Source organism: Pleurodeles waltl, chromosome 3_1 (assembly GCF_031143425.1).
Source record: "Pleurodeles waltl isolate 20211129_DDA chromosome 3_1, aPleWal1.hap1.20221129, whole genome shotgun sequence".
In the NCBI taxonomy this organism is placed as follows: domain Eukaryota; kingdom Metazoa; phylum Chordata; class Amphibia; order Caudata; family Salamandridae; genus Pleurodeles; species Pleurodeles waltl.
This window is the reverse complement of record NC_090440.1, coordinates 1,943,162,048-1,943,176,488: the sequence shown is the minus strand read 5'-3', so window position 1 is coordinate 1,943,176,488 and position 14,441 is coordinate 1,943,162,048. Positions and strand designations below refer to the sequence as shown.

General features: G+C 45.3%; 1 protein-coding gene across 11 annotated transcripts in view; it reads left to right on the top strand.

Moving 5' to 3' along the window:
- Positions 1-14,441, top strand: part of MYO18A (myosin XVIIIA) — an 805,500-nt gene that overhangs the window by 645,575 nt on the left and 145,484 nt on the right. For all 11 annotated transcript variants that reach the window (XM_069226228.1, XM_069226223.1, XM_069226221.1 and 8 more), the window contains 2 exons: positions 3,600-3,683; positions 11,088-11,225. In XM_069226228.1, the coding sequence (XP_069082329.1) occupies positions 3,600-3,683; positions 11,088-11,225 (222 nt within the window). The remainder of the gene's footprint in view (positions 1-3,599; positions 3,684-11,087; positions 11,226-14,441) is intronic.

The following is a 14,441-nucleotide window of genomic DNA, read 5'->3' as shown; positions in this document are numbered from 1 at the left end:
GGAGACCGAAGATGTCAGGTATCTCTTCCAACTCCTTGCGCTGCATTTCTTTTCTATGCACCCGACAATCCCACAGTGTCTTCTTTGATCGAAACGATTGACAGGCCTGCCAGCTTTCCTCGTCGTGGTCAGGACAGAGGTAGCAAACCGAATGGAGGTCTGGGTGCGGGTACTTAACGTGGCAGCTAGGACAAAATCGAAACGGTGTCCGTTCCATCAGCATCGCAATCTTTACATGTACCGATCCTGTGAAAATTAGAGAAGGCCGATCGGGCAAGGCCCAAAGGCCGGGAGCAAAACTTGTTTAACCGACAGAGAGGGATTTTCTTCCTGTTCTTGATGCATGTGGATGGAATGCCAACGAAAACAATACATATGAGTATGGAGATGTATAATGATCCAAAGGAAGCCGGAAACGGTCTCGAACCGGAAAACCAAAAAACACACATCCGAACCCAATGACAGAAAGAAAACAATCTAACAATGAAGTTGATGCGCATGCGCAGTATCAATGAGAGGAGGGGTCACTTTACCGTGTGAATACAACATGTGAATACAACATCTTCTTCGAAGGAAAACAACTTGCACACATTCCGACCCAACACTAGATGGCAAAAGTATGCAGAGCATGTGAATCTGCAGCACTACATGCCACGTAAAGATGCTTACAGGGTAAGTAACATAATCCTTTTAGTTTTATAATGAACATTCAAAGTAAAACAAATTCCAAGAAAAAAAATAATTTGAAATGGCATTAAGGCCGACTAAGTTGTTAACAGTGGCTTGGCCATGAAAACTAAAATGTAAGAAATCCACTCGAAGACACTCCTTCTCGCTGCCATCGTCCCACTTGGGGGGGGGGGGGGTTTGCAAGAGGTGCGTCTGATCATGTTTGGGTTTTTGATAGTGTTACATGATCCAGTATAGGAACTTAGATGTGACTTGAGGTCTGAATTAGAGTTTGGTGATGGTTTCTGGTTGAAGCACTAAATGCAGATGAGAATCTACTGGTGGAATTTCCTCCTCCGCAGTGGATAATATGGTTAAGGAAATTCACTGTTGGATTATTCTCAGGACTTTAACACTCCATCCAGAAGTCGGAGGATTTTCCAATTACTACTCACCTGTAAGTTAGGCCTGTTGTCTCCTTTACTTACTTACCAAAGCTGGTTTTAATGTTAAATATCTTTCTCAGTCCTGTTGTTTCTTTTAGGAACGGCAACAGCTGGCTGCATTGAGGTTTTTCTGTCTTACTGACAGTGTTTTATTACCCCGTTAAATTTCTTTGACCAAAGTATTTTATAGACACAGCCAAGTATGGCCGTGATTAACCCATCAAGCAAGTTACAAATGATACACTGAGATTTTTTGATACTTGCTAGTGTCATAAGTCAAATTCAGGTAATTTTCTGTACCTTAATATAGCAGTAGGACAAGACTCGTGGGGGTTGCTTAGAAGTTCCTTCATTTCCTGTCCTCCCAGGGCCACAGGCATATCTTCATCTGGGGCTGGCAGGTCACTCTAAACGTTGCACGCCCATGTATGGCTACCAGATGATTATATGTTGTGAACAAAAGTATGTTCCACTCTTGGACATTTCTTTTTACAAACTATTGTATTGTAGGTCTTTATTCCAGTCGGTTTAATTGGTGTGAAACAAAACTCCAGAATGCGGATCTCTGAATCTGTGGCATTGCCCATATACACACATCTGCCTGTGGTCTCATATCGACTTTGAGCTTTTAGCGCTCGTTGCTTGATATCCCTGTGCGTAGACTCTCTACCCAGTAAATGTTTAGTTAGGGATCAGCACACCCGTTGGTTCTAGTATTACTGGACTAATAGTCCGACTGATGCGCTGATAGTCATAAAGAGAACTTCTGTCTTATTATGTGCAGGAATGAAACAAAGCAGCCGCACTTGCAGTCAGGCTGCCCAGTACACCCATGAAAAGAATGCTGCTGCAAGACTCTTTGATTCGTAATTGTGAGAAAATTGGCATATTTTCTACGTTTGTCTCAGAGTACACACAAGATGTACTCTATAATACGGTTGTGTCTTATCACAACAGTTGTAGGAGCACCTGGAGTCTTCTGAAAGCAAAGGCTCAATTATGTGTTGGACTTTTCTAACGTGGATGCAAAAGTAAAGGAGGGAGCAATTCTATGAGCAGGACCCAAGGCTCGTCAGGACCGGCTCTCGAGCAGATAGCACTGGCAGGTGGCCACCAATGGCGCCATGGGAAGGGGAACACCAGATTTCCCTTACGTGGGCCTCTGTTGTTGCCAGGGGTGACAAATATCCATGAAGCAGGCCCGAGCTTGATTGTAGAACGATCACAAGGAACACTGAATCCTCCATGGTAGTGTCCAGTAGAAGATAAATCTCAGCATCCTTGCCCAGTGTCAAAGTGACAACCAGGGACATCCCACTGCCTGCTTAGGAAGCATTTCAGGTTTGCCTTTCATCACCGAGGATGCCTTCTTCTCTGTCAGATTCTCGTGTCTTTGCTACTGACTTACTTTCTCTAGCACTCAAAGTTGGTCCCTCTCTTGCTTGGCAGCTAGCCCCTCCAGCCACAAGTATCTCCCTCCCCACCTTTCCTTCCTATGTAAAGAGGCTGAAGTCTTGAATCTGGCCCAGCGATGAAGGCCTTGCTGCCGCAGATGTGTCAGCTGGCAGCAGCAGTACATCCTGCCGACCTTGGCATGCCTTCTGCTGGCAGGAAGTGGTTGTTGTGCTGGCAGGGGTTGATGTGCGGCAGCAGGGGAGAGTGTAGTGTTGGCAGGCATGATTGTTCTGCTGAATCGGTGGTTACGAGGCTGTCCGTGTTGTGCTGTCAGGTGGGTATGGGGCTTATGGGGTTGTGTCTGCTGCGTGAGTTGGTGTCTGATTGGCAATTGGGCATGTACTGCTAGCAGGGGAAGGTTGTGTTGTCAGGGCTGGGTGTGAAGGTGGTAGAGAGCGCACAGTGCTGGTAATAATCCTCTCTCTGTACTGAAGGAAGGAGTGACCAGCTGGCACGGGTGACTGGTGCTGGGTGAGAGGTGACTGTAGTTCTGCACGAGTGTTTGGTGGTGGAACATGTGAGTAACTGCTAACACATCACTGCTGTGCTGTGCAGTTGAAAATAGTCCTGTCAAGCTGGCAAGATGGTTCAGTAGGTTAAACGCCCATTGCTGAGATCTCCCGTTGATCTGATCATCATGAGTTTCACTCCCGGTAAGTACAACTCGGAGATCCATCCTTCCAAGATGGGAAAAGTGAGTGCCGATGAATTGGAGAACAGCTGGTATATACAGCGTTTAAAACTGTTGATGATAGGGCTTAGAAGCAGCTCAAAGTCGGCACAAAGCACCACATTAAAGCAAGCTATAATGCACAGCTGCTGATGTACGCCGTGCTGGCGGTGTCCGTGACACGGCATTACGCGCGGGATGCTTGTATACAATGCTCTCATTGTCCAAGACAATTCTCCACGCTCACCAGTCGCCACTACCGCCTGCGTGTATCCCCGGGTATGCATAGATAGTCCAGGAAAGCTTGCATGGCCTCTGTTGTACCTATGTAAACCAACCATTATATTCTGTTTTCACAGGCTTCTCGCGACCTTGCTCAGATCAATGACCTGCAATCTCAGCTGGAGGAGGCCAACAAGGAGAAGCAGGAGCTGCTGGAGAAGGTGATTATCAGACACCCCTCTCGGACACGGTATACCTTACCCCAGGTACACAGCTCTGGGTTCGGGCCCGGAGGCGTGTGCGCAGGGCAGCCTAAGGCAGAGACAAGAACAGAACAGGCATGCAGGGGACGTACTGAGTAAGAGGCAGAGAGGGATTTAATACAGGTAAATGTGGGATCGGGTATTCACAAGCACACTGCCAGGCTTTTTCTCTGGATCCTTCTGATGGTTTGACAACGTAACAGGCTCCAAGGTGCACCCCATGTTCTCCCTGCAGGTCTAACCCCGTGGGCACTAGGTCTGCGAAGATTTGGCCACCGAGAAATCGCTTCATACAAATTGTGCTCAAGCAGACGAGGCCCAGCCTTTGGGAGGTAGTGGGAAGGTCTGTCATACATACAGTGTAACACAGAGCTCGCTCAGTCAATTAATGCCACACGTCCGAAGCACTAGTTGATTTTAAAACAAATGTGTCTTTATTATAAAAGCAGGCCGCGATTAAGAGTGGGGTGTTAAAATCCGCACATATCAGATTTTCGAGTATAGTTGTCATTACCACATCTCACACAATTTTCTACAAATACATTTCGGCAGGTCAAACATTCTGATATTTACTTAAAATTCCCAGGAAATAGTGAGTGCAGTCAGCCCCGAATTCCACAAGTAATGCCTAATTTTCCGAGTGAAAACTTTAAATTGGAGGTATTTATCGAACTTACTGGATGCGGTAAATACCTCATGCCCATCCACCTCACTCCTGAACCAGGCTTAAGTTATTAGAAGAACTGAAATGGTGATCTCAGGTGAACCCCAGAAGTCTCTAGCTCGCTTAACTCGGAAGTTATAAAATCCAAACTACTGTAGAAGGCAGCTTCCACCTGCTCAAGTATGGACAATGCTAAACCGTGGGCTGGCATCACAAAGGTATTCAGAGATTACTCAGCTCTGCGCTTCGAAACATGAGTGGCTCAATGGTACAAATACCTTTCACTCGATTACTTTAAAAAGTACCAGGAAGTGAGAGTTACTACAAATACAACAGTCGGTAAAACAAAGTATCTTAAATGAAGCATTAGAGGATATGCAAGTCCTTCAAGACTCTTTGCTCCTCAATTAACAGAGGTCCCTGTCATTTCACAATGAAGCCGCCCCACTTCTAAGCCCCTGGCCATCACAGGGCTGTTTTTTTTGTGCCTAAGGTTGATGACAGCTGGTGGTTATGGTATTGGCCACTTGACGGATGGTGCTGTATATTAGCATTCATTGGGCACGAAAGAGATTTAAAGCAGCCTGGGGCTCCCTCTTGCCTCTGTGTTTTGTCTGTACTGGGTAGGTGTTGAAGGTGGAGTACGACAGACATTTAATAGACAAGCTGCAATATCATGATTATTAGATCTGGCTCAAGGGCTGCTAAGCTAGACCCCCACCACCTAGTGGTGGTAAAGGGTTTGATTGGTATTCCGCAGGCAAATACTCGGAGTTCATACAATAAGTGGAGGGTGAGGGGGTTGATGCTTGCCTAAGCAGAGCAGGTATATTGTTTTCAGAATGCAGGACCAAGAGATGCATCCTTTGATGAAGGGATATCATGTGGCACGTCACCTTTTGCGCAGCTGGAGCGAAAGAAGGTGATAAAGCATGGTGGGTATACCCTTGGTAGGCAGTCACTAGTCGTGCTGCTGACCGGACTTGTTTCCTGCACGTAGTCATCTGGGCAGACCTCTACTGTGTCTTGCTGTTACTGTTCCTTGGCAGTACCAGTCTCGAAGTCAGGCTGAATGGCTGCAGGATAAAGGTACTGTTATGGTCAAAAGGCTGGAGTTTACAAGGAAAGTCATGAGACCTCGCCCCAGTGCACAAAGACCTACCCCCAATCCATTAAAGACAGCCTTATCCAGGCAATAGTCCGTTCAATGCAGCTTACTGCCTCGGGGGTAAATCTTGGCTCCACTTTTGGTGTCCCCTGTCCAGCAGCAGTCAGTAGAGTTGGACCCCTGGCGATCTGGTTTATGGGGGTGGGAGGTGGCAATGAATCAGACATCACACATTGAAGAGATCAAAACATAGGATAGGGCACTTGTATTCTACTGCTGCGCAATATAAACCTAACAAGTATGCACAGAAAATCATAGGCAGGCAGTGGAATTATTAGCAGGAAATGCGTGTGGTCAGGTAAACACACACACACACACCTCGAGGAAGTTAGCACTCGTATAATAACCTTGCGCATATTCCCAATTCAAATCATTATCCTTCCTGGTACCCGCCACCTAACTCCCCTTAGACATATAGCTGTCTTCCTTACTGGCGCCTGGAAAACCACCTCGTCCAGCTCGAAAGATCCAGCCCGTCGCTTCCTGTCTCCCACCATGTCGCATATGCCCACCTTTGCCAGGGTCACCTGGGCACAGTACTGGTACTGCATTGTGAATCTGGGCCTGCCGTGTACCGCTGTTCTCGTCTTCTTCGCCTTGCATTTATCAAGAAGTGAAACGGGCATATCGCATCTGATGTGACCTCTCTTTAGCATTTCTGTTCTGTTACGTTCGAACTACTAACGTGATATAGAGTAGACCCGTTTTCTCAGGAAAAGGCAATCCCAAACACAGAGGGTAAGTTAAACTGCCAAATGCACGTTCTATGGCAATGAAATACGCGCACATTAACGCCCACGCTTATGGCATGACAATATTAATGCTAAAACACGTACCCGGTGCTCTGCATCGACATATATACTTGATTCAGAAGACTGCAAACACCTGGCGAGCATTAGGGGAGACGCTCCATCCATACTCTGAAGTCCTAATGAGTACACGCTCACTTGTCACAGACATGCAGGCACTGGCGCGCATGTACAGAGAGGCCCGAAGCTAACACGCAGGTGACTTACAAGGACAGAAGAGCACGCGCGTCCAGGCACAGCGCCGGGGCCCTGCTTGCACTCCTCCGCGCAGTGGCAGGCGCGCCGCTACGCGCAGACAAAGCACACTCGCTGAGGCGCCGCCTCACGTGAGTCCCCCGCGCTAGCCTCCGCGCGCCTGAGTAGCCTTGTCATGGAGCGCTGTCACGCGCACACCTGCGCCTAGCGTTGCCTTGACGACCGCTCGCCAGACTCTGGGCGATTCTGAGGGTCTGCAGAGAGCGAAGCCTGCGGACATCAGGCTATCGCTCCCTTGGAAGTAAGGCGGTGCATTCTGGAAACAACTTAGTGGAATGTGGAAAAAAAATCAACGTTTTCTACATGTCTTTTAGATTATTGTAAAATGTACACCACACTGAGATTCCGTGATTTTCTGCGGAAAATATGCGATATCAGGCCCCCTTATTATGTCCCACGCTCTTTGTTGTGACGCGCCTGCCTGCAGGATTGGCTTAACCCGCTTTTGGCATCAACCCCCAGAGCACCCCTTCAAGTTATTACTTTGTAAACCAGTAAGTGCCTGGCCAAGTGTGTGTTTGGCGCAGAAGCCAGTGGCTTCCGCTGTCGAGTATCTGGAGAGCCAAATACCAAGGCCACTTAGTCTTGATTCCACCTCATGCCTCTTTAATCTTTCTCTTGCTTTCATGCCTGCAGTTCATATCTTTGTCACTATTTCCGTCTTTCTCTTCTTCGACTTTCTGTTTTCTAGTCTCTCGCTATTTCCAAGCTTGTTGAGAAAAAATGAGTTCCGCTCCCCACAATTGAGAGTCGTGCGCTCTTTCAGTAGGACCCTGGCATCTGCTCAACCTGGCGTGTTCTGTCCATTAGCTTGCTTTCCTGTTCGGTGCCATACCCCATAGCTCACAGCAGATTGAATGAACTATTCCTGGTATTCACGGCTCCCTTTGAACACGTACGTGTTCCTCTGTCCCTACGCATGCTACCTTGTAGATTGGCCCAGTGTGTGACGGTGTGTCGTCCCCACGGCTTCTTGAATCCCGGCCTGTCCCCTCCTTCCGCCCCTCTCCATTACTAGTAGCCTTCGCGCTGAGTGAACGGGCTTCAAAAAATTCCCGTGCAAGGCGCAGCTTCACTCCCGCATCTTTTCCAATTAAGCCCCGCGCGGGAACTGATTTAGAAAAACAATGGCGCGAGCACGGCCAGTAATCCTCGATCGATGAGGGGAATAAAGCACCGGAGAGGTTGGTTTTAGTCTGAGATCATTACACCCTGTAGAGGAGGCCGCCATCAACGGGGCATGGATTCCCCCTCCCGTTGCTGCACACAGGATACGTGCACTGCTCTCAAAAGCTTTGTTACGCGCTCTAATATGTCGGCCTCGGAGTCGGCTATGATACATATCAGGAACTTCCCGCGATGCTGCCGCCCCCTGATGCTGTGGCTGGAGAGGGTCTTGATTCCGCGTTTACGGATGTACAGGAACAGTGTGGTTTAAAGTACACCAACATGCCGTGCACCACGAGCCACCCAAACGTTCATTCCCAGGGGTCATCAAGTCACAGTCCCTGCGGAAACATCGGAGATGTTTGCACTGGCAGGCACCTGGGTGATGTTTCCCGGGAAGCACTGTCCCCTAAATGGGGGCATTAATTCATGAGTATGACGTCCCGACATGCCGTGGCCAAAGAGGCAGGCACCAGGGCCGGCTGCCTCTCCAGGAGGCAACGGATGCTGTCCCCTGACAGGCATTGAGGCGTGTGCCTTGTAAAGTATTGGGAGGTTGTAGCACTCAAGGCACTGAGGTGACGTGCCCTGGAAGGCACTTGAATGTTGTATTTCATTAGGCACAGTGCTTGAAATGGAAAAATTAAAGTAAAGTACCTGCTTGTTTCTGAGACGTGCCGGTACTCTCCAATTAATAGTATTACGGTTTTCTTGAGATGTGCCGGTACTCTCCCCCTCAAAATAAGAGTGCCGGTACTCAGTACGGACAGTATCGGCCCATTTAAAGCACTGATTATGCACCAGCACAGTGTGCCAAATGGACGGTAAGGTGTTAGTTAACCAGGATCAGTGACATTCAATACCGGATGGCCAAGCCGCCTCTTTACCCTCAGTAGACACGACCGTATGTTACGCGAGTTATACAAGAGAGCTGAAGTACACCCATATTATCTAGTCGGGATTGTTGCAACCTTTCTGTCCTATTTGAGAGGAATTTTGTTCTCCCCGTTGAAGATAAAGGTTCTGAACACCCATCCTTTGGGTACAGAAGACTCCATCTCCGCTCACTATTTTTGTTCAAGTGAGTTTTTGTTCCCGGCAGTAAAACAAGCTTCACTGCAAGGCAAAAGATGCAACATAGTTATGTTGTTGGCATTGCCATAAAACCACGGAGACCATGAAAACATTGTTTCCACGTTTGATTGAAGTGTGTGCTCTTTGGCAAATTGCTTTATCTGCCCATAAATGCACCTAAGACCTATATATAAAAATGCTATATAAAAAAATCAACATTTACAATTTCACAGGACAGAACTTTGCCGAGTGCTTTACCCTTGTCAGGTTTGCTAAAGGGCCTCTTTTTCTAAAGTGATGCTTTGGTTTCTGCTGTAGGGGAGCAGAGTCCTTACTGAGAAACCCCTTCAGAGCACTGTGCCTTTGCCAAACCGCTCACTGAGGGAACTTTGCTTTAAAAAGTGGCTCCTACGCACCACCGATATTTAGAAAAAAGATTACAGGTTTGTGCTGCTTAACCTCCAGTACACACTATTCAACAATGCAGGAGTAGCCAATTTCTTTTGCTTATTTAAAGAACAAAGGTAATGAGATTGTCCAGTGGGCAATGCATCTCGCTCATGAGAAGTGCTGTGGCTCTCCCATGAATAGCCTGGACTGAGACTTTCTAATTTAACTCCTATGAACACATTTTTACACTTCTCAAGAGATCTTCTGCTTGCACGCCTTACTGTGGGAAGGAGGTTTCGCTCTGAAGCGATCTGCTTGCCTGCTCTCATTACTGTATAGGAGAGGTTACAGTTCTCAGAAGATCTTCTGCCTGTTCTGATTCTTGTAGGGAAGAAGTTTTGCTCCTTTAAAGAATGTCTGCCTGCTCTCATTACCGTATAAGAGGGGTCACACTCCTCCAGAGGCCTTCTACTTGAATTCATTACTGTATAAGGGAGGTTACGCTCCTCCAGAGACATTCTAACTGCACTCATAACTGTATAAAAGGGGGTACGCTCCTCCAGTGCTACTGGCACTTAATTCCTGAAATGTGCTGAAATCATCAAGGTGTGACCATGGCACTGTGCGATCATTAGGCTATGAAAACCTGTCAACCTTGAATCAACTGGGTGCACCAAAATCATTAAAAAGGCAGGCTTGCTAGTCTACTTAGCTAGCTGGAAGGCCTTACCTAGTATTGTTACCTTTAGTAACACAAAGTTAAGAGAGGTGCAATACACTGGACCTCTGCCCAGATGAAAGGCAATGTTCACTTAGTACCCTTTTTGCGAAAAGCTATATACGAGGATAAACTGGCTTGGTTCCCTCTTAGGCACAGCTCCCAGTGAGTAACACATAATAACATAGAACCATGGATGTACAAAAGAACATTGTGTCCTCTTTTTGAACAACCTCACAGGAACCCAAAGGCTGCCATTAAAACCTCCTCTCAAATCTTGTCTTCTATCTCAAAAGCACAAGCCTACACAGTTTCAAAAGTATCCAGTGACACCAATTTAGTTCCTGTATCCATGCTAGTGCTACTTGGCTTGCCACACACCTGATTATTATACTTGGCCTCTGTGTGGCCAGCCATTTTTTAAGTTTGAACCTACCAGATAGCACAAGCTTACCGGGTGCAAAAGACCTGCTGTGAGCTTACAAAGAACTTATAGGGGTTTACCGTCCACCCACTGCTTACCATTGGTTGGCTTCATTGTCACCCTCATTTGTTTGCTTCTTATTCAATGGCTTTCCTTATCCCAGCTTGTCAATCTTGTGCTTGTCCTTCCTGTGGAGCATAGCCTCTTCACGCATGCATGTGCTTACAAAATATGTCACTCCTTTGTTCACTCATTACTTCTGGCCATGCTGAACTGCTTCCAGGGCTGTACATCATTGCCTAAAGGCACGGACAGAGCCAGTAGGTCCCAAAGGCAAGACCTGGTGGCTATGCTAATGCTTATTTTAAATACTACCTTATCCCAAGACATAACATGCTTGGTCTCCCTGGCCTTACCCTGTTCTGGCTTACTATATGTTCCTCACTTATATTCACTAGACGTACACCAGCAAGCATACATGCCTACAGACCCGGAAATACATTTCTCTGTTACTTTTTTTAAATCTCCCTCTTTCTAATTCCAAAATATTGTCATGTACAGTGAAGGATCCTGGCCACATTTCATCTGGGCTTCTGGACAGACACAGTCAGGTATTCTGGCCTTAGCCAGTCATGAACGTAAGATGTACTTAGGCTATCACTTATCGCTATACGTCTCTCTTCTCCTATGTAGATGCAAGGCCTTCAAAGCCAGCTGGAATTTTTGGAGCAGTCCATGGTGGACAAGTCCTTGGTCAGCCGGCAAGAAGCCAAGATACGGGAGCTGGACACAAAACTGGAGTTTGAGAGGACTCAAGTCAAACGCCTGGAGGTAGGTGCTAGTCACTGGCGTTCTGGGACTGTGATAGAGGGTTAACTAGCTGAACTGGAAAAATGGGAGAAATCCTGACAGGCTGCTTAGGTGGGTCAGCTTATCTGGTTTGGTTTACTGCTGAAGCACTTCTAATCTCTGTTATTGGTTGTAGAATAATACAAGTGAGCAGGGAAAAAGTTGTCCTGTGCTAGCCTCTGTATAGTGCAATATGTGAAATGTGAGGTGTTCTGGTCTCAGCTCTCAGTAGCCTTGCATTTGTAGCCTCATAGACAAAAAACACAGTTTAGCTGTAATTGGCATATTTTATTGACAGTCTCACCTGATTTGTCAATTTCGGCTTGAATTTTCTCTTCTGCTCATCCCATTGACATCGGACGTGCGAGGCACAATGGCAGAACACTGTTTGGGAGGTCATATTGCTACTGCCCTTGTCCACAAATTCTATAGGACAGTGTCACAGTGACTTGTAGGATGTCATCAATGACGTTATTTAACATGTCTTGAGTGATGCACTATATGAGGTCGTAAGTAGTGCATGGCGGGGAACTCAAGTAATAGTTAAGTCAGTAAACTACAGGTGGTGAATTCCATAAATATTTTGGGTTTTAAACTTTAGTTTTTATCTTATTTCAACACCTAACAATAGCATCGCTTAAACCATTGTTTGTTCAGTGAATTTCTAGTTTTTTTCAAACATAAGATAAGATCTCATTAGCAAATTTTAATGTCACTTTAAACATTGTTTTTTTTAGTGAAAAAAATATATATGTGTGAGTGTATGTGTATATATATATATATATATATATATATATATATATATATATATATATATTTCTTTCTTGAAAAATGTTACAGGTTTAAAATTAGGGAGAAGTTAAGCAACTTAGACGATGGTTAGGCTGAGTATACAGATGTGGAGTGGGAATGCTGTCCTTAAGCAGACACTTCTCTCTAACTTATTTTAGGCAATTGTTAAAATGTATTGTGCCTCAAAATACTATAAACCCACACACCCCACATTTTTAACCCTCTGGTTTCATGCATGCATTAACATGTCAGTGCTCATTTACTTCAGCCTGCTCTTTGTGAAAGGGTTTAAATTCAACAGTTCATATTCCAACAAAATAGTGTTCAGGAGTGCCTCAGGTTTGTCTTGATACAACATATTGGCAGTCTAGTTTTTCATTAGAATTAGACTGTGACACTGTAGTTGATTACTAAGGATTTAATTGACAGACTGCTGCTTAGTCCTAGAACTCATACAACATGTGACCTCATTTAATTTTTCTAGGGCCCTTACGATAATTTCTATGATAAAAATAATGTCCTCATTTCTTCATTACTGCAGTATCCTCTGTACGAAATGCTTTCCGTTTTATAGCTTTGATTCCATTAAGATGGTGTTTAGGTGTGCCACACTTTTGTCGTACATTCAGAACATTTGCGCTCTAGTTGCTTATTAGAACTTTATGATAACACTGCAGTTGATCAATAGGAAGTGAACTGGGAGGCTGCAGCTCGTGTTTAAAAGTACAAGTTTTAGTCTGTATGTCAGTATGTCTTATTGAACTAGGTGAGGGAAGGAATTTGAGAAGTCATAGAAAATATGTCCTCATTTTAGCTTTCTACAGCACTACTCACAAATTCTATGTAAAAAAAACCCCTCATTTTGTTCATTGCTCAAGAATATGATATGCTTTAAGTTTTACAGCTTTGATTCCATAAGGATGGCTTCAGATACTTTTTGTCACTTTTGTCATAAATACACAAGGTTAGTGTTCTTGCTGTTCATTAGAACATCGTGGGAAACTGAAGTTAATTTGACAGACTGCTGCTAGAAGTACATGTTTTACTCTACATCTCAGAATGTTTCTCTGAAATGGCAGAGGAAGATACCTCAGAACTCGAAGAAAATGTGTCTTCATTTGTGCATTCTACACCCACCAACCATAATTTTTATGACATAAAGAACTCCCTTTATTTTGTGCATCTCTAAAGGAAGTGACGTAGCTTTTACACCTTTGATTCCATGAAGAAGGTTCCAGGTGTGCCACATTTCTGTCATAAATACTGAATGTTAGCACTCAAGTTGTTCATTAGAATACTGTGGGAAGCAGTGGTAAAACACTGGGGATTTAAATGACATACTGCTGCTGGTGTTGAAAGTACATCTTTTTGGATAAGAAATATATTTGAGAACTCTTAGAAAATGTGTCCTCATTTTAGCTTTCTAGAGCTCATAATTTGTATAAAAAACAGAACCCCTCATTTTGTTAATTTTTCTAAAGGAAATGCTTCAAGATGGTTTCCGATGTGCCACAGTGTTGTCATAAATGCAGAATGTTAGAGAGCCCTACTTGTTCATTATGTCACTGTGGGAAGCTGCAGTTGATCACTAGCGAGCGAATTGACAGAGCACTACTGTTGTTGAAAATGCATGTTTCAGTCTCCATGTCAAAATGTTTTACTGACACAGATAAAAAAATATGTTTGGGAAATTAGAAAAAATATGTCCTCATTTTATGTCTAGAGCACTAATCAGAATTTCTTTGACAATCCCCCTCATTTTCTTTATTTCTAAATTAAATGATTCAAGGTTGTTTCATGTACCCCCAGATGTGTCATAAATAGACAATTTCTGATGGATACAACTACCTGTGGATTCCTCACTCATTGAATTTTCCCCCTTCGCCAGCTTCCGACGGAAATTTTCTTCCTAGCTTCTGCACGTCGACGAGGACGTCACAATTGCCCACGCGACGCCGTCTGACGTCATACAGGCAATAAGAGGTCCTCGCCGACGTCAGTTCCCTTTTCTCCGTGCCTTCAAACGACGGTTATTCTTCGAGGGAGCTACTGTTTCTACTCTGCGTAGTTACAGTTACTGTTTCTTTCTTCGAAAAGAAAAAAGATGTCTCAGCGAAAGTCAGGATTTAAGCCCTGCAGGGAGTGCGGAGGCAAGATGTCGGTGACGGACCCACATGTAGACTGCTTGTGGTGTCTGAGCTCCGACCACCACGTGGAGAAATGTGACTCCTGTCAACGTATGAACCCAAAGGCGTTGAAGGAGCGCGAGGCGAAACTCTTTTTGGCGAAATCCAAAAAGAAGGAGAAGCGGCATCAGCGCAAATCATCATCACCTAAGTCCCACCGGCGTCACTGTGATTCCCGGCGCCATCGTGAATCTCGGTGCCGGTCGAGTAGGGAGCGGTC